The sequence below is a fragment of the Drosophila erecta genome, unplaced genomic scaffold (genome assembly GCF_003286155.1).
Source record: "Drosophila erecta strain 14021-0224.00,06,07 unplaced genomic scaffold, DereRS2 tig00000126-arrow-pilon, whole genome shotgun sequence".
Classification (NCBI taxonomy): domain Eukaryota; kingdom Metazoa; phylum Arthropoda; class Insecta; order Diptera; family Drosophilidae; genus Drosophila; species Drosophila erecta.
The window spans coordinates 11,027,794-11,048,244 of record NW_020825209.1 but is presented as its reverse complement, the minus strand read 5'-3'; the positions used below and the strand labels follow the sequence as shown (position 1 = coordinate 11,048,244).

The 20,451-nt window shown below is 43.2% G+C and overlaps 1 protein-coding gene across 2 annotated transcripts in view; it reads left to right on the top strand.

Moving 5' to 3' along the window:
• LOC6551017 overlaps positions 1-20,451 on the top strand; it is a 70,176-nt gene that overhangs the window by 36,933 nt on the left and 12,792 nt on the right. For both annotated transcript variants that reach the window (XM_015155171.2, XM_001978232.3), the window contains exons 4-10: positions 6,270-6,620; positions 10,064-10,149; positions 10,760-11,089; positions 11,213-11,310; positions 12,618-12,757; positions 14,228-14,337; positions 16,394-16,525. In XM_015155171.2, the coding sequence (XP_015010657.2) occupies positions 6,270-6,620; positions 10,064-10,149; positions 10,760-11,089; positions 11,213-11,310; positions 12,618-12,757; positions 14,228-14,337; positions 16,394-16,525 (1,247 nt within the window). The remainder of the gene's footprint in view (positions 1-6,269; positions 6,621-10,063; positions 10,150-10,759; positions 11,090-11,212; positions 11,311-12,617; positions 12,758-14,227; positions 14,338-16,393; positions 16,526-20,451) is intronic.

Here is a 20,451-nt window from a genome sequence, read left to right as displayed (position 1 = left end):
ATGCTGGCCAGCGCAGCAGATATCATGTTTGTATTTCTCAAATTTGACGCTTTTAATGATTCCGTGACATGCAAATGCCAATCGAATTCCAGCGGGGAAACGGCCACAAAATCCCAGCAATTGCATAAAATCGTTTGAAAGCGCGCGACAAACACAAACACAAAAAATGTGAAATCGCAAACAGAGAATGCAAATATGGGAAAAAATGCACTGAACACTAAAAAAGAGGGCCAGTAAAATAAATACGTTGAAAAACTTCGTCGCGATCTACATATATTGATATATTTATATGAAGACTTGAATAAATATTCAATATTTTAACCATATTTGGCAAACGCTTTTATTAAAATTTGATGGGGAAAATTAATAAAAGGTCCATGTAGTGTATCAATAGGGATTATTAAATTCATTATAATTATTATCGTACAAAACAGCGGAGTTTTCATCCTCAATAATCAACGCCTTCAGTTGGCAGTTCCTGTATAAAAAATATGTTGCAAACAATATAAATGATGAACTGCAACTGCAGTGCGACTTAAAGCAAAACGAAAAATCCCTTCGCCAATATGGCTTGCAGATTATGATTTCGGATTTGGTTTGGCTAAACATACCATTGTCTGCCGTTCATTTTAAATTGCAGTCCCCGAAAATACATTAATAAGCGAGAATGACAGGCTGCGTGGATGTGGGTGGTGGGAAAAGGCGGATAAATGCATAATTAATGATTATGGTTTCCAGCATCTATTTCCACGTGCACTTACACTACCCATTTCCCGCTTTCGAAACACTGCCATCTAGCAATTAGAAATATCTGGTTTTATTAACTGTTCCACTGCTGTGCAGGTAATGAGCTTAGCTTACTGGGGGCGTGGCAGGGGCCGTTTGGATGGGTATTACGTACCATAAATTTCGAGAGCGCATTTTCGAGATGTGCATTTTTGTTGCCGGGCTGCCATGTTTTATTGCTAATTGCAACTTCAGGTTGCATTGTGGCTTCTTCGACAGCGTCTGGCACGCCCTCTTTGGCACTTTACAACCCCCAAACTCCTCACACTCGGAAAATCCCCGGCAGAATTTTCCAGTATATGTGTCGCCCTCTGGGCAGCCATATCGTGCCATCTCTGTACGGTGTTTGCTCCACGAAAAATAATAAAACTGATTTTATTTATGTGCTGCGCCAGACCAAAAATTGAAATTCTGCAACACGAGCAGCAACTTGAGATGCAGGACACCAGACGACGGGAATCCTGCCAAATGTACGAGTTTATATATAGAATGAAAAGAAAATCCCCATCGCGTGTCTTAGTTATTGTAACCATATCCACTCCATCTTCATCGCACGACGAGTGGTTTTCCCCCCCAAATAATGTTGTCGATGCTCTTCGCTTGAGGCTCACAATTAATGGCATACGTGCGAAAAGTTTCTATAAATTATTATAGTCGGTCCATATTTATCTGATAGCCGCACACCTTCACACAGATACTTTTCGCCAGATGCAGCCACAAAACATCCATTAATCACGCTTAGGTTGTATTCGCTCGATTTCTATTTAACGCTTACAAATTGGAATAGTCACGAAGTGCAGAAAAACATGGAGTGTAAGCATGAATAAAATGTTTGTTTCTTTTCAACGCACTTATATTAGGGAACATATTTAGTTGTATTTTCTTGAATAAGGGGTTACAAAATATCAATCCCCATTTTATTGTCAGTGTACACTATTTTCCCTATTCTTTGCTACCTCGCTGCCAAGTGCCTCATTTTCCATGTTAATTGCGAATTATGCCATTTGGCCCATCCACTTTTCACTTGACGCCCAAGTCTTGCGGAATGCGAATATGTGGCAAGTAGAACTCGCACAGAATCCCTATACTCTTACCAGCCCCCTTTTGATGCATAAGAACGGTGAGGAAGTGGAATGTTAATTTAAATTTGTATTTGTCAATGCAATCACCCATAATGAATTATTGCTTCGGCTTAATTTTACCTCACTCAATTGCTTTTTAAGCTCTGTCAATAGCTAAGCTTGTGTTTGCAATGAAGTTATTGTATTAGTTTAATTTTAGTACAAGCAAATAATGCGCTTATAGTTTTATATGTATTTGTATTTTAATGATAAAGATTATTTAATATCTAAATTAGAGCCGCGAAAAGCTCTATGAGTATAGCCCCGGGCTTCAAAATTCAATTGGAAATCAATGATTAAATGTTTACCCACGCAATTATGAATTGATATTTTCTCGACATCAAAGTCCTTTGAAATTCGTGGAATGGGGGAATACTCATTTTATGTATATTTACATTGATTCAGAACAGCACTTTTGCGCGAAGTCAGTTCAGTACGCCAGTTGCGAAAGCGTTTAATTTATTCAATAGGAATTTGTAAATTGTAAAAGTTGCAGGCGAGCAACAAGCGGCAGCATCCAGCAATTAGTAAATCATGAGAAAATTATATACTTTGTGAATGCATCGCAGCTCCAAGGAGGTTGAAGCCAGGTTCCAGGCGACGGAACCCAGTTGGCAGACGAAAATTTTAATGCAAACTGTAAATTATTATATACGCGCTTACTTTTCGCCCGATTGCAGCTGCTGCAGTTCCTTTGCCAGCCGTAGACATCCTGCCCAGAAACCCCAGAAGCCCCAGAAGCCCCAGAAAACCCACCCATTCACCCACAGCCCCATTTAACTGGCGCTCAAAAGGCAGTTTTAGTCCTTTCTGGGTTGGCTGCCACACAATACAAAACTATAAATATGCACAGTCACGGTGCGAGTCACAATCGCAGTCACTGTTGCAATTACAGTCGCCGAACACAGTCACTGCATTTCGAATAGCAGATGAATAATTAAGCGGGAGCATAAATGGCTAATGTGATTATGGAAAGTGTGCAAGGGTTTTTTATATTGAATGAAAAATGAAATTTTAAATGTAATTTAATTTTAAAGCACCATGTTCCCGTGTTTCCTTTCCCTTTTCCAGGAATTTCACATGATTTTTATTAATTGATTTAGGCAACCGATTCCCCTTGTATTCACAATGAAATGATTTTCGGCACTGTCACTGCTCATTCACAAGTCGCACTTTGCAATGAAATATTATTTAGTTTTCGAGTTTTTTTATTTCAGCCTCTCCTTTGGCTGCTTGTCTCTGGCAGAGCCAGCAAAATGCAAAATTTATTGCACAAAACTGCAAAACACACGCCGAGTGGGTGAAAGTGGGCGGCGATGGGGTTGAGTGGTTGGCGGGGGCGTGGAAAATGTGTTAAGTCTATTGAGTGTATTAAAGCAAATAACTGCGTCGACGAATAAAATACATACGAGACGACGGCAGCGAGGACTCCAAGAAGCCAACGGCACTCGGATCGAGCTGGGCGGTACTGCGGAGTTATGGGGTTGAAGGCGTGGCAGAGATACTTTATACACACACACACACACACACACACGCACGCTTGCAACAGGACTCACTGACAGCAGCAGCGACGCAGACATATGCAAATATGAATATAAATGAACAGCGCGATGAAGTCTGAGATCCAATGACTTAGCAGGGGATATATGTACACATGCTGCGAAACTTGGAAACTAGACTTTGCAAATTGGTTGAAAAGAAATACTTTATATCATAAATTACACGTACCAATATATCACGCAAGCCATTTCTACATGTAAATAGTACATGCAATGTTGGCTTTAACTTCTAATAGAAAATAGTAACTATGCTGCACAATGGTATTGCTTAATGGCAAGTGATGATATATATTCTACGGAGTTCACTTCTTTTTTTTCTGTGCATCAAAGTTGAAGGCTGTAAAGGGGCGTGTTTAGCTAGGGTTTTGTCAGAGAAGTTAAACTTGCAGCCTAGATGAAATCGACACAAGACATAAGGTTCTAAGCCTATGGGGCTCGATTGCAATGCAGTCGAAATTCGCAACCAATCAATTATGAAAATTTAACAGTTGCAAAAATGACTCGGCTTAAATTCACCAGCTATGCCATAAGTTATGGCAATTTTAATTGGAGCTGAACGAAGAGGCGTGCTTTAAACGCTTCATTAGATGGCAATCCATTTAATATTCGCATTTAAATTAATTTTAATGTTTATTCCGTTTAATTGATGCGACAAATAGTTGTACGCAGCGCAAACAGACTGCAACTAAAACAGAAACAGAAACAGAAACAGAAGCAGAAACGGAAACAGCAACAGAAACAGAAGCAGAACGGAAATAAGCAGCTTTTGACTAACGGCAAAATGGAGGCCATAGGCATGCATGTGTATGACTGTGTGTGTGTGTGTGCGTGTGTGTGTGCTTGTGTGCCTGTGTGCCTGTGTGGTAAAAAAGCAAGGCAGCGCAAACAGAGGTGGGGGGAGGGAGAAGGCTAGTGCGGGGTGAGATGGCAATGGAGAAGTGGAGTAACATCTGGCGTTGCCCTGTGCGATTACAAAAACATCAACACTTAATATGTTTATTAAATTTGTTGCTACATCATTAGGCACTAGCAGCCATGTAATGTGAGGCAAACACTTCACATGTGCCCATGTCTCCTCGCCTCTCACTCTGTGCACTTGTGTTTGTGTGTGTAGTGTGATTCTGTACTCCTCCAGTGTGTGTGTGTGTGTGTGTGTGTGTGTGCTCAGACTGTGTTTGTGTTGCTGTTACAACTGAACTAAATACCCTATGACCCATAAGCTCGACTTGAAAAGCTGGGTATATATGCCGAATATGCGTGCAACTTTTGAAATCACATTTTGGCTATTTAAAAGAGCTGTAAATTATGAGCAAAATGCGCTTAAGTACGGAAAAAAGTTAAAAAGCCTCCTATATCGCTTGTGCCATTCACGCTTAAGAATTCCAATTAAACTGCAGCTCACACTATTAGTTAATTAAGCGTCAATGAGTGGAATCGTGATATCTAAGTGAATGCCAATTAAATTTACTTGACTGACTTACGCTAATGAATTTGGTGTTTGTTTGGTATAATTTAGCCCGTTTACCAATCAGTTGCGGTTTTTGGGACACAGCCTTCTATTTGCTGGCGAAAACCAAAGTTTAGCTGATTGACTTTGAATTGAAGCATTCCCGCCAAGGGATTGCCAAAGGAATCGATAAGGTGGTAGTATCAGCACCTATGCTATAATACCTATGCAGCTATGAAGTATTTTCATATTTGGTTTGAAATGAATGTAATTTGATTGTCTAATTGTAATCACTATAGCTTGATAGTCTGTGTGCTTTATTTCCAATTTGAAGGGCATCTGAGGTTCGTAGTTCCGCAACACCGAGTTCTCGTTAGCCGTGCCAATGCCCTGCACACACACACACACACACACACACACACAGATACTCACCCACACAGAGGCTTGTGGCGATGTGTTTGTGCGGTGCTCTGGGCTACTTTGCATGGGCTTAACGATTGTTGTTTAGGTGCAGTTTCAGTTACTGTTGCCGTTGCCATTACAATCGCAGTTACAGTTACTGTTCCAGCTGCAGTTGCAGTCACAGTTGCTCAAACAGAAAAGCCGAGAAAAAAATGTATTAAATTGTAGAGAGAGTGGGTGAAAGGAAGGGAAAGTCGCGGGCTGGCGCTTTAATGCAAAATTTGCATTGCATACCTTTTGAAAGTGTGGCCTTTTAGAAGTTCCCGGCCATGGAGTTCTCTTTTTTTGTAATCCTTTTGCTCGGGTGAAGGTTAAAAACGGGCTATTTGCAATAGAAATTAAGGCGTAAGTGCTCGTTTCTCATCTTAGAGAGATATGTAAAACCAAATCTGCATTCTGCTTGAAAAGCAAATAAAGAACACTTAAATTGTAATGAATTCTTGAAATGAGCACTTCTTAATCTCTCAAATTTGTTCTAAACCGCATCCTATTCAAAGTGTAGTATTCCCAAAAGTGAAGGGAATGTCTGAACATACGAGCATATGTAACATACAATATATGCAACTACAACGTGCCGGCATATATTCACTTTAAAAACTGTATGCCTTACCTGTGTGCGCTTGTGCCTCTCCACGTTTTTGGTTTTACTGCCACCGAAAAATTATGCACATTATTATGTACAAACAAAGCAAAATGCACCAAGTCCGCTGGGCGCATACATTTTAATGCTCATGATTATTATTATCATACTAAAATGAGATGCTGCCATCCGAAAATGACAGCGCGCACATCTAGAATGTAGGAATACCTAAGGATATGTACTCGTATATACATAGTATAGCAACTGGAAACTGCATACTCAGTGTTTTCCATTTCCCCTTCATTTCCTTCTAGCTTCTGCCGGCAGTGAGTTAATCGCAAATCGCTCAGCGCTGTTAATGCCGTCGAATTTTACCGCTGCCACGCCCCCCGCCCCAAGATACACCCGCCCCTTTCGGGAGCAGGATGTGGCCGAGGGGGAGGAGGAGGCGGGCGGAGGACAGGCCGAAGATTGGTTGGAGGAGCAGCATCCGCTGACCATTTCCCGACCGCCGAGAGCGGGACGCAGCGAGCGGCAGGCTGAGGAGGATCAGGTGGACAGGTGCCGTCTCTTCGTCGAGGGGGATCCCACCAAGAACGAGCTGTACAGCCCCGAGTATCCCAACCTGTATCCGAAGAACATCAACTGCACCCGGGTGATAACAGGTGAGTACGAAGGGGTATGAGAGCAAGTTTGTTGTAACTTTAGCAGCTACCTGAGCTGGGTTATTCATTATTCACAGTTATCTGAAGTGAATATTTAGCAATGTCAATGCCTTTGAATCATTTATCTGATGGCAGGTTGTATTCATGGCAGGAACTGGGACTGAAAACCATTGCCGTGGATTATCTACGGCTAAGCAATTAACAATCGTTCTGTCAGAGAATCCGAGCAGTATCAGTGGCATTATCTGTATCTGTATCTGTACGCCACAGTTGGAAAGACAAATACGAACTTTGATGGAAGCCAATTGGCAGCCGGCTTCCATCTTAGCGAATGTGGGTGTGAGTGTGCACTCAGACAAAAAGATACGAGCTCCTTTATCTAAAAGGGCACTGTAGAACGTAGTAGCATGTATTAATTCAGTTTCTCCCATATTAGCAAAACTATGTATTTGAGAGACACAGTCCCATAAGAAGTAGGAATTATGAACAAATGTGCCTCTTTAAAATGCGAATTCCATCCAAGGCCAACACTCTTTTCTTCACGTGTGAGTGGAGTGGAGTGCAGGCCTCGTAAAAGTTTATATGGCAAGCACTTGGCGACGAGCGAGCTACTGCAAATAATTGCAAAGTCTTTGGCCAAGTCTTGGCAGCCGCTGCTGTTGACATTACCAGATGTCAGTCAGTGAGTCAGTCAGTCATTTGGCTTGGCTTGGGATGGGAAGGGATGCGGGGAGATGCGGGGAGGTGGGGCCATGATTGGGAAAAGTTGGTGGGGAGCGGTGAGTGGGAATTGGGCGAAGTGAACCAGTGAACCGGAGGCATTAGATGGCGCTGATGCGTAAGATGCTCCACACAGATTCCACATGGCAGTGCCGTTTTGTGTGGCCCATTTAAAAGCGTTAGCGCGTTGGCTCCCCGTATTCCATTCACATTTTCCCCAGTTGCCCAGTCACCAGTTGGCAGTCACCAGTTGCCATATCCCAGCTTCCCAGCTTGCCAGCTACCCAGCTACCCAGCTTCCATTTCCCCGGGCTCCATAATACGCTGCCTCGATTGGGGGATTGGAATGGAAAGGGCGGGCCCCGATGGGTTGTCATCATATTTGAGCTGCACTCGCTTCACTGCCTCCACCGCCGCAGAAACTGTGCCTCGGAAGCTGGTAACTCTCCTCGAATGCTTATCTAAAGTCGGTTGGAGGCCAAATCATTTGTCAGTTAAGACAAAATAATGTCACTGCAAAAGTCAAGAGCTGACAGATAAAACCTGAAAGCGAATGATTGACTTTCCATAAGCACGCATCAGCGGTCGCAGTATCTGTATCTGTATCTGTATCCGTATGTACGGGTACGTCAGCATGTGTAGCACATGTAGCCCTTAGTCCACACAACCAAACATGTGTGTGTGAGTCTGTGTGTGTGAGCTTGGAATTACGAGTTCGAGTACGAGTACAACGGCTTATTTGCATATCAATGTGAGTGCGTGTGGGTGTGCGTGCGTGTGTGCGTGTGTGCGTGTGTGCTTATGTTCGAGAAGCTCCAGAAAAGACTTCATGTTAATGTTGGACTAAGCGGGCCAACGAAAGTAGCCAGCTGAGGTTCTCTTTATGGCCAAGATGTGCGTCCCGCAGAGCAAACAAATGCCGCAAGCAGCGCAGTCGGGGAGATTACAGAAGTTCAAAGTTATTGCAAAAAACAACAGACTTCTATAGAGCTTATTTCCCATGCACTTTGCCTTATAACTAAAATGCAAGCCTTTTGACAGTGCAGCGAGCCACTGGGGCGTACACGCAATAAAGGATTAGAACTAAAATTCAGCGGGATTTAATCAGCGAAAGTGAATTAACTAGTCTAACTTTAATTTGTTGGAATAATGTTTGCGGCTTGGGGGATAAAGGATGGAAAGCAAGATCAATGAAAATAATAGAATCAGTAGACTTATTCCCTATAGCTTGCCGCTATTTTCCTGATTTTCACACGGCTGATACAACGTTGCCAACGTTGCGTATACGCAATGCGATTTTGCTAGATAAAACACAGTGTTGCCGAAAACCAATCACTATTGCGGTTTTTGTGCTCAGCAGTCTGGGCCAAAATGCCATTCAATGTGGTATTACGATGGGCCCATCTTTGGTGCAGCCAGATTGCACAGTAGGGCTTAGAAATGATGCCTTAGTAATTACCTTTCTTTTAAAATTGGATATGGGGAAGTTAAGCAGTGCAGTTTCACAATACTCGTTTGCCTGGGGACTTTGTAATTTGTTAACGCTACGCCCCCAGTCGCATACGAGTTTGGCCAGGACTCTTTTCTACTTTTTTCAAGGCCAATCAATTCTATTTCCTTTCAAGCTTTTTTCACCGCCCGTCTGTGATTCCAACTTTCATTACTTGTCCATTTCCATTATGTAATCTGTGTGTGTTTGCTGGTGTGGGTGTTAACAGCCGGGAAATTGCTGCTGTGTGTGTGTGTGTACGTGTGTGTGTTTGCGTGTGTTGTTATGCCACATTGGCCACAAAGGTTCTATTTGAGAAAAGCCGGGGGAAAATGTAGTTTCAAATGCCAGAGCCAGCCCATCGCCATTGATTCATGCCAAGGACTCGACGACTGAATATGTATGGCTCGCAATGCGAGTGTGAATGAATGAATGAGTGGGTGTGTGTGAGTCCAGCATCTTGATGCCTTACTCTTTTTATACGGCCACTAAATGAGTCCCCTGACGCTTTCATTTTGGCCATAGATACCAGATTGGGTCCTGCCTTTTCACTTTTCCCATGCCCCTGAAAGCTGTCCCTACTTTGCGTCAAAAGGGTCTAGTTATGGTCGGATCATTGAGATGCGGAAGTTCCCACAAATATTTTTATTGGACTGCCGAATGGTTAGGTAAGCAAATTACGGAACGGAATTTGGTGTTGCGATGTTATATGTCTTGAAGAAATAATCTGCTTACGCAGATTGAATTGATGGATCTGATGGAATCGAAAGCATTCAACAAGTTTAGCGTAACAATTTCAGTTGCTCAGCGAAAACAGGTTAAACAACAGGTTTCTCTAAAAAGCATGCTGCGGAATATACAAATTCTTTGTCGTCTTAATAATAAAGTAGCCAAATAATATCATGCAGTTTCACACGCCGCCTACACAAATGCACTAAAGAGCATTACAGCTTCGTTTACCCAAGGCAACGCGCCTAGCCATAAAATTCCCCCAAAGTCGTCCTAGGCACTGAGATGAGCTGTTGTTAATCAGTTTCTCGGCTCGGGGCCATTTGACTTGGAATAAGCTTGGGATCTTGGAGGGGATCTATCCACCTGGAAGTGGAAGTGGCAGCGAGGTGGGAGGTGGGCGTGGGGAGTGGGGTCAAGTGCCATGGCTACCTTGGAATGATAAAGTATACATTTGCGGACTAACGTGCTGGCTTTGTGCCTCCGCTCCGGCATCTAATTACAGCGCCAAAGGGACAAATCATACGCCTGGACTTCCGCAACTCGTTTAACATCGAGGCCAAGGAGGGGTGCAAATTTGATTTTCTCGAAGTAAGTACTGGTAGCTGGGAAATGCACAGAGACAACACAGCGCTTAAGATACATTTCAAATTAAGATTCCTCAATGAATTCAAAATCGTTTAACTATTTATTTATTATTGCTTTATCAAAAGTACTGAAACCTTGTCGGAATTAAAATAAAATAATTTTATTTTGGCACAGCAAATATTTTCGAACCGTGTAACAAAACCCGATATAACCAACTTAAAAAGGGTCAGCGCATAAAAAAGACAAACTTTGTTGCATGCTGAAGCCGGGGCATAAAAAAACGGAGGCAAAACAAAAACTTGCTTAGTTGCTCGGCTTTTCTCGGTCTTGGCCGGACTTGCAAAGTTTTCGATTTGTTTCCTTTACGACTTTTCCCTGTTACTTGGGCTGTGTTGCTGCTCTAGCTGCTCCAGCTGCTGTAGCTGCCCCGTTTTTGTGCACCGAAAAATGACAAGTTTTAATTGAATGTTGTCTCTGTGCTGCAAGTCCTAAGCCTGATTTGAAAGCGCTGCTCGGGCCAAGGCGGTTTAGGCCAAAAGACGAACTGCTAGTCGGCTTAGGGCGGCGAGAATGATGCCAAAATCTGTGTAACTAACGAGCTGTATCCTCGCAGATTCGGGATGGCCAGTACGGCTTCTCCACGGAGATTGGCAAGTATTGCGGCACCGACTTTCCGCCGGAGATCACCTCCAAGGAGCGGTATTTGTGGCTCCACTTCCACTCCGACGAGACCATCGAGTACACCGGATTCAGTGCGGTCTACGAGTACCTGGACAGGAGTCGGGATGCGCCCAGCACCGATCTCAACTGCACCATCGATAAGGGCGGCTTCGAGGGCTTCATCAACTCCACGGATGTGCCGGCCGAGATTTGGGAGCAGGTCAACCGCAACAAGATCGCGCTGGACTGCATCTGGCGCATCCAGGTCAAGGAGAATTGGAAGGTAAGCTCGATTGGCTAAATAAATATTTTTTGTGAATATAATTTCGAAATTAATGTAGAAAATGCATAGCACTTGTAATCCTTTAAGCCAAAGCGAATGATTTCCCTTCCATCCATTCCGTAGATATTTCTCAAGTTTCTGGACTTCAAGCTGAGCAAGCCGAACGATTGTCAAACCAACTTCCTGGACATATTCCCGGAACAGACGGTGATGCCACTGAGGTGAGCTCCTTTTGTAGTGCCGCTTAATCGCATTTCATTGAACTCCAGCGCGGCAGTGATAAAATTGCCATGGCAGGGCTGATAGAATGCAGTCGGTGGCGTATACGTAGTATCGGTGGCGTATACGCAATGCCGCAAACCAATTTCCGCACTGCCGAAATGGTGAGATCAAAGCCCTGGTCGGCGCCCAGGATGAAATTTCATTTTATTACCGGCCAAAAGTAAATGGTACGCGAACGGAAGTGGCGTCGCCTTTGACTCGCACAACCAATCTCCTCGTCCTTCTTCCTTTTGCACCGGTAGTAACGAGAACTACACCATCTCTCCTGACTGGCTGACTGACTCGCCGGCTGGATGACTCACTGACTGGGTGACTGGGTGACTGAGCGGCTGAGCGACTGAGTGACTGATTGACGGATTGAAGGACTCGCCACGGCATCTTTGACACGCACTGACATCCGCTTTTAACGCGCCAATACATTTCCACTTGTTGCCGCTGCTCGGGACAACACTCAAATTGATTGACTGGCGTTTTCAGCTGGGCTTGAAGAAAATGCCAAATTGAAGGCGGAAAATTCATCAGTGTGTGCTGCGTGTGGCCGGGGACAAAGTGTTCCCTGTCTTTTTAAGCCATTGATTTGCTGCCTTTGTCGCTTTCATTTAAATTCATTTTTCGTAGCAATTTATCGCACACGACGGGTGGCACGAGCTGATTTACCCCAAAATGCCAGCCGTAAAGAAAATACCCAAAGCCACACAGACCGGCCAAATGAACATAAATACCATATTCAGTGAACGTCATCATTTAAGCCATATTATAAATTATTTATTTATCGATTATGTGTGTGTGGTGCTATCGATGGCCAAACATTTAACGAATGGCAAATATATTGCCAGAGGAATCCTGATACTCGTGGACTTATTTTGTGCCACAAACGCTTTGGCAAAGTAACTGCATTTACTACAATAAATATATTATATCAATTACTCGATAATTAATTACTCAGGCCTCTGACCAATTATGATTTTACTAGCTATCTATTTCCTACTCATCTGTTGCATATTTGAAACAACACCGAACGCTCTCCTGTACGTATTCATTTCACTTTGAGATTGGTCAATTTTCTATTGACCCTTTTGCTATAGCAATTTAAGCTCGTTGAAGCTGCAAGTCACTCAAAAATTGCACTTTGCCAAATGATTTATTAACCCTGTTTGTGGCTGGTTTCAACTACTTGTATGTTACTGGAACCATGCCCGCGGTTCGCAAGCGATTTTCATTAATTTTCCACATATTTCCATTCCAGGGTCAAGAACTTTTGCGGTTCAGCTGGCGAGAGTATAACCGCGGAGTCAAACATCCTGCACTTGCGCTTCTACGCAGATCAATCCGCGATTAACTCAACATTCGGCATTCTGTTCACGGCGTTCCGGGAACGTGGAGCTGGTAAGTCCAATTCGCAACTCCGTATCTGAGTGGAAAGACGAATCCGATTCCAGGAGTTCAAACCAGTTCCAAGTAAAGGGCCCTTTGATGGCGCTGGCAAATCCCTTGAATTGGCAACAAATGGCCGGGGCGCAAAGTACAAAGGAATGGCCAAAAATCCTGGGGGCAATCCGGTGCTAAGCTTGCCCCAAATCCCGCCGAGCTACCATCCATACCCCCATCCGTTTCAGCTGCTCATTTGGCAGTTGGAGAATCAGACGGAGAGGGAAATTGGACGGAGTTGGAGATGGTGAAGGAGTCGCTTGTCTAACCCAACTATCTTCACCAGCCCACCATATCCTATCCTATCTGTCTATCTGTCTGTCTGTCTGTCTGCATTTCGGTGTGTCTGAATGTCTGAAGGAAAAAACAGGAGGCGGAGGTCCTGCGTGATTGCCGCCAGTTGCCAGAGGCAAAAGGCTAAGCACTCTTTTGTCATTCAACGATTGTCCTTTGTCCCCGGGCCAGCATTGTTTACTTTTAGGCAGCCAAAGTCCTCGTCCAGGACCTTCGACACCAGCTTTTTCTGCTCCGCAAAGCCACTCCTTCTCCAGATTCGGCTCCTGCTCCTTCAGCTCCTTTAGCTCCTTGTGCTCCTTGTGCTCCATCCACTTGGACCGCCAGCATCGGCAATTATTGTTGTTGGTTGAGCGATTTATGTCGGAGATTACGTGCATTTGCTTTGTGGCCTCGCCCATCGTCGCCTTACAATGGCTGCACTGTGGAAAGTCCATCAATTTAAAGCTCACAGTTGATCGGTGCTTTAAGTCAAATTGAATTGGCATTCCACTCAATGCCGAATCGGATTCGGTTCACCATGATCAGTCAATTCAATTGCGAATAACATAAAATTCAATGGGTGCTTAAAATGAATTCAAACAGTGGCGCTTTACTACCTTAAATGAATGCGATGTTTACACATTTGCGTAAAGTTATTACATTAAACAAAAGTAAAGCAATATCCCTTTTGCATTATGCATTTTTAATGTTCACTACTAGTCTGAATTCCAATAAATTTTATAACAACTTTAAAACAATTCTATTATCCTGCGAAGTAAATAAAACACTTCTTTTTATCTCTGCGACTTGACAATATTTTGAATGCAATGCCAGTCTCCCGAAAACTCCCATATTCACTCATCCTGCCCCGTGAATAAAACCCATATTGAATTGACTGTTGAGTGGCCTTCGAATGACAATATATTTATATGTTTTTATGCAGTCGTTTTACACTCAAATCCAGTGGAGAGCACTTTCAATTGTCGTCAATTGTCATCGCATTCCACAGTGCGATCTGTGCTTTGATTGGCGTTTTAGCCATTTCACCCATTTTAGCCGATTCTCTGTCCGCTCACTTTAACTGCCATTTTGTGCCAAATTTTTTACAACTTTCTCTAACTCCCAAACTGTCGCACCATCTCTTTTTGGCAGCTTGCACCGAGGACGAGTACGATTGCGAGGACGCGACCTGCATATCAAAGGATTTGAAATGTAATAACCTAGACAATTGTAAATTTCGATGGGACGAGGAGGGCTGTACGGTAAGTGACACGCCTATACAGAGGAACCCAGGCTGGCAATCAGTTGTGGCATGAAGACCTCTATAAAGTTTATCGATTGAACTGATTGCGTGCTGGTTTTAATTTCATATCACTATCAGTACGCATTTTGAATAAAACTGTTTAATTGGGAACATTTTCCCAACTATCTTAAAGATAGCTAACGAGCTTATTGTTAAATCATCTATCCTTGAAACATTAATATTTTTAATTGGTTTTACTTTTCATTTCACTTTTGACAACTTTGGCAAGTAAAAAGTGTATAATTGAAGTCGAGTTGCATGCAATTCATTTTTCTCAGTGCATCCGCACACAAAACTGGGCCGTTTGTACGTGCATCTAATTATAGGCCAGCTCGTTGACTCGTCGGACTCCAAGCCAGCATCCCAGCCCCTGACCTCGTGACCCCTGACCCCTGACCCCTAACCCCATGCCACTCCATTCGCCCCCCGCCCCCCACCTCCTCCGCCAGCCCGCTCATTATAAGTATGCTCGACACGCCGATGACGGCAACATCCAAAAACACTCACGTACACACACACGTGCACCGGCACAAGCACAAACAAACACCAAACACACACACACTCACACTCACACTCACACTCACACACACACACACACACACACAAAGTTGGTCAAATAAGTTTTGTTTGGCAAAGTTTGAGGTTTGTGTTACAGGAAGGCCTTGCCGTTGTTGTTGCTTTTTGTGGGGCTTGTTCGTTAGCCGTAAATAACAGTTATTTGCAGGACATCCCCCCAGGCAGCGGAGAAGTTGAACATCAGCGCATTAGATCATTAGATTTGATAAAGTCAGCGGGATCAAGTGGCCCGCTCCACCGACATCACAGGGAATGATTCATGCAGCGCCATCTAAGCCACTTTCCACTTGCCACTTGCCACTCGCCACTCGCCACTTGCTACTTTCTATTTACCACCAAATGAGGTTGTAAGTCCGTTGTAAAAATGGCCAGACATAAAAAAGCTGTGGGGGGAAATCCCTACTTGTGGCATTCTGGAATTACATACATGCATTACAAATTGTTTAGCCCTAATGGGATTTACAAATTGCAAAATATGTTTTGAATATATTGAAAATACGCATTTTTCTTATGAGGATAGCATGCATCAAAAAGTACATATATTTGAAATGAATTCGCTGATTAGTTACTAATTTCATTAAGCTAAAAATCGAATAATCGTGTGCAAATAGTTACAGCATATAACCCTTATTAAATGGTTTTCCAGGATACCGATAATAGCACTCCATTAAAACCGCCGCCCTTGAATACACTCTTGCATAAGCTATTTCAAATGGGTCTGGCCAAATGCGAACGCATATTTTATGAATTCATTTCATTTTCGCACCACATTGGCGCAATTAAAGCGAATTGAAATTTGGTTTTGCTAAAATCTTTCCATAATTACACGTTGTTTTATATATACCCGTGCATATGTGTATAATTTCGATTCTGGCCCATTGGAGGCCATTTACATTGGCCAGGAATCTAATTTGTAGTTTTTCGGTTCGGTACCCAATTGGCTGTTTTCCGTTTATGGTTTCTAATTTGCTCAAACGATATTAAACGAATGATTGTGCGTGTGGAGGCGGGCTTCAATCAAGTGCTCAATCAAGCGCATACACAAGTTATACTTATTTAATGTGCCATGTTTGCCGTTCTATGATGACAGAATGGCCATCTAAAGGCGGCTGAAGGATGGTATCCGAAAATCTCTATGAAAGTCCGTGAGAGAAATTGGGCTAGGCTGCTTTTTTAATGAAACTGATATTGCAACACTATATTTTCACATTAAGAGTTAACGATAAGCAACCGCATTGAGTATGAATTTCATTTAAAACAATCCCTAAGCCAGCCAATAGCCATTAGCTGGCCATTCCCAACGTACACGAACACCCAATTAAGTGGCGAAGTGAAAGCTGAACTCTGATTATTTTGATTTGGGCCTTGGCCAATGGCTTGCTGACTCGATAATGTAATTAAAATGGCAATTAAACCCAGCAACCCGATTCTTTTTGCAGAGCGAGGCGGCCGGCCAATCGGAGCACGTGGTCATCATTGTGATTGTGTTTGGCCTGATACTCGGCGGAATGGTCATTACGTTCATCGTCAATTGCATACGCAAGATAATACGTGATCAGAAGATAATACGCGTAAGTATTGCCAACTTTTACGCCCCTCCTCGATTCGTCTCCCCATGAAACTTTAGTCTGTGCTCGCGCGTGTCCCTCCATAAAATACTGCCACCACCTCCCCCAGAAACCACCAGAAACCACCAGAAACCGCCAGAAACCGTCAGAAAGCCACCCACCAACCCGCCTGCCGCTCTCTCTCTCTCTCTCTCACTTTCTCTCTCTCTCTCTCTCTCTCTATCTCTTTCTCCCCGCTCCCTCTCATATATATATCTTAATATCTGTCTACGTCTCGCTCGTTGTGTGCTTGAACCACCCACCACCACCACCACCACCACCACCACCGCCACCAGCAACACCACCACTCAAAAACCCCCTAGAATAGTCTCCTAAATGTGGCCACCGCAGGACAGCAAGAATTTATTTCCACACATATATCCACTCTTTTGGTTTGGTTCCATGGATACGTTGCCAAAATTATTCAACTGCATTTCAGATGCACGCTAACCGAACCCTCTCACACAGGAATTGCAACACAAAAACGAACAATATTGATCGAAATAATAGGGCGTAGTATCTGCATGTTTTTCAAAAAGCCAACGGATATATTTTTTATCAATGAATACATTTTATAATTTCAATGTGCTGCAGTCAACCGTGAATACGTAACAGTTCCTGGATGCAAATCGTGAAATTTTGACTGTTAGTAAGGAGTATTTTGCCAAAAGCATCTCTACCAACATCGAAAACAAAATTATAATAGGGCAAAATGTTATCTGCAGCTTTCGTTTTCAGCCCGAATGCTCATTAAAACCGAAGTTTCTGTGCAGTGGTACTGAGCCCTTCATTAATATGCTAAGCAAAAATTCTACAATATACAAAAATACAAAAATAAACCCTTCTACAAAAACATAACACCCAAGGTAGTAGTGAGCATTTTCGTGTTGATCACAGCTGTGACGAAAGCACATGTAGCCGTAAAAGTAATGTAAAATCAAATCTGTGTGTGACGTTGTTTTTTGTTTGGGGTCAGCGGAAAATATTTCAACAATCATTTGCACTCTTTTAAAGAACCCATTCAGCGAAGTGGGCTCGACTGCTAAATAATTCACCGGAACAGTGTAAAGTCGATGGGCTTACACTCGATTTAACATCCACTGGCCGACCGGGCGTATGTGTAATTATATATGAGGAGTGCCAGTGCCTGCGCATATGACAAACTCGTTTTGCATATGTAAACATAATTTGCATTGACTGCGCCGGCTGTTTGACAACTGAATCTGATTCGGCTTTGGCAGGGAAATGGAAATGGCAATGGGAATTGGCGGCGAGTAGAGGGTACAAGGATCTCGAATCGAAATCGCCCGCCACAACGACTACACGACTGGCAATTGGCACAACTGACAATTAGTCGATGGATTAAACTAAACCGCGTTTAGACTACATTTCGGCCATAATTAAAGGTGCATACTGCGAGGTCATCGAACTGAAGTGGTGCAGAACAGCGCTGAAATGTGCTCAAAATTAATTATATCTAAATAAATAATATTTACAACGTAGTTGTGTAATTGCAATTCATTGTTTCAAAATGTTCTAGTATTTCTATGATTACCGTACAAAAGAGCTCTTTTAAGAAAATATTTATTAACTGCCAATCGACACGGATGTTTAATGCACTCACTCAATTCCCTTCAATTTCCGAATGCCTCATTGGGCCATAGATCAGCGTAGTAACGCATGTCACTCAACGGCCGATTGCCATTAATTATTAATGATAATTGTTGCCGAGCAGCAGCTTGTTGGCCGCTTCAATCATATCCAACTGGGCACTCAAACGGTTCGATTTTGATTTTAATTAGCAAAGTCGTTGTGCGGCGAACTTAAATCGATGGCTATGCAAATGCCGCGAGTGCATTAAAGCCAACTTCGCCGGGGGAGATGGCCAACAGAAGGGGAAGTGGAACGACATTAGTAAAACAATAACACGCAGCGTGATAGGAATCTTGTCGCCTTGTCTGATGCGAAAATGTGCGCGGGTTGCGGGTGGGCGAGCACTTTTCTCACGCACTGTCTGCTGCCTGGAATTTAATAGACATGCAGCGCCCCTTTCTCCGGCTTCTCCGACAAAAGATGCGGATCCCGGCAATTCTAATGGCGTCTGACACTCTGAAATGTAAAATAGACTTTGACTCTGAGCCCGTGGTGGTGGCTGTGGAGCCAGCCGATGCGAAACCAATCGGATTCGATGTAACCCAAGACCTGGCGTACAGATCTCTAATCCCATCCGACACAAACTTGAGTTGACTAATCAATACAAATGAAATTTGTCAGTTGAATGAGCAAAATACAGTGTTACTGGAGCCTTTTCGCACATCTTATTTTCAGTCGCAAATTTTCTTGGCATTGGAAAAGGGCAACATGATGGAATTCTATTATTAATAATTGTAACGTAATATAATTCTTGCCTTCATAACTGCCTGCACATACGATTTCCAGTGCATACAATAACGTGCTATTTTTTAATAAATTTGCCTAGTCCAAGTAGGAAGTCATTACTTTTGCCTATGCAAACCCACTGGGTGCCTGCGAATTTTGTCTGAGTGTAAGGAAACAGGAAGAGCCGAAAATGCAAAATACACAAAACCGAGTGCCAGTCGAGGGTCTGTTTAATCAAGCGGCAGACCGCGTCTACAAATATGTGGCTACCGCACAAAAACACACCAACTGACACGCAAACACACTTAATTAACTAGCTGGCGGGGAATCGGAAACGCGGAGCACTTCTTTTTGGCCGTTCCACTTGCCAGCACTTAAGGACGACCGATGTCTCGATGGTATTCAATTTGGCCACAACTCCAGGCCACCAGAAGCCCCTTCAAATGGCATACGCTGCGCCTCAAACCGAAGGCGATGTCAAATTGAAGCTCTATTGCGGGCTTGACCCCCGGGGAAGATAGAAAATGGCAGCAGAAATGAAGCGAACTGAAATGAAATGAGATGAGATGAAATGAAATGAAATGACTTTTGCCAGGACAACCGGTGTTGGACCCTTGACGACCGAGGATGGCTGCTCTCCGATATTGATATCGACAGCACAGGAAACTTTATGCCACGCAAAAAGTCAATCGCAAACTCGGCCAGCCAATGAATAATTTAATTATGAGTTATAAAAATACCTCTGCTGCGATATTGTTTTCCGTAATATAATCAGGAATTATCCTTCAACTGGCTTAACTTCAGCGGTCGATTGAAGGCCCTCAACTTTAACTTTCATTGTTAATAGCCTTAATTACTAGAGCGCAAACTTTTCACAGGCCAGCAACATCCAAAAAAAAACAAACAAACTTGATTTTTGCAAATTTAATTTACGCGAGAAAGGTGTGGATTATTCAATTAATTCAATTACCGCCGCCTTTCACCACGTCCATGACAATTAAATGACACTTTTTTAAACGTTTATTATTGATTGTACTCCATTGTATTGCTCTGTAATTTATGAAATTCAATGGCAGTAAAGCTTTACGAGGGGAATTCATTCAGGAGTATAAAATTTAAACAAAACTACAGACAGACTTAAATGTTTATTAATGCATCAAATCGTAAAAAGTCAATAGCTGTGTATAAAGTTTGTCCCACAGCAGCTAGGCAATTTATTTCCGAATTGCATACAGGGCGTATGAGCAATATTTCCACGCAGCTTAGGGCGAAAACGAGCTCTTTAGGCTCAGTAATCGATGGGATTCCCTGGTTTTTGGACCTTAGCTGGATTTCGGATGGCGGGCAACAATGCAGTCATGTCCCTGCTAAATTGTAAAACATCGTCGTGCGCTCATTTTGCACAATGAGCCAGTGTGAGCCGGATGCCAGATGATCCTTTGCATATGGAACCACGAAACGGGGAAACAATGGGCCCAGGACACGGGATCCACCTCATACTAGGTACCCAA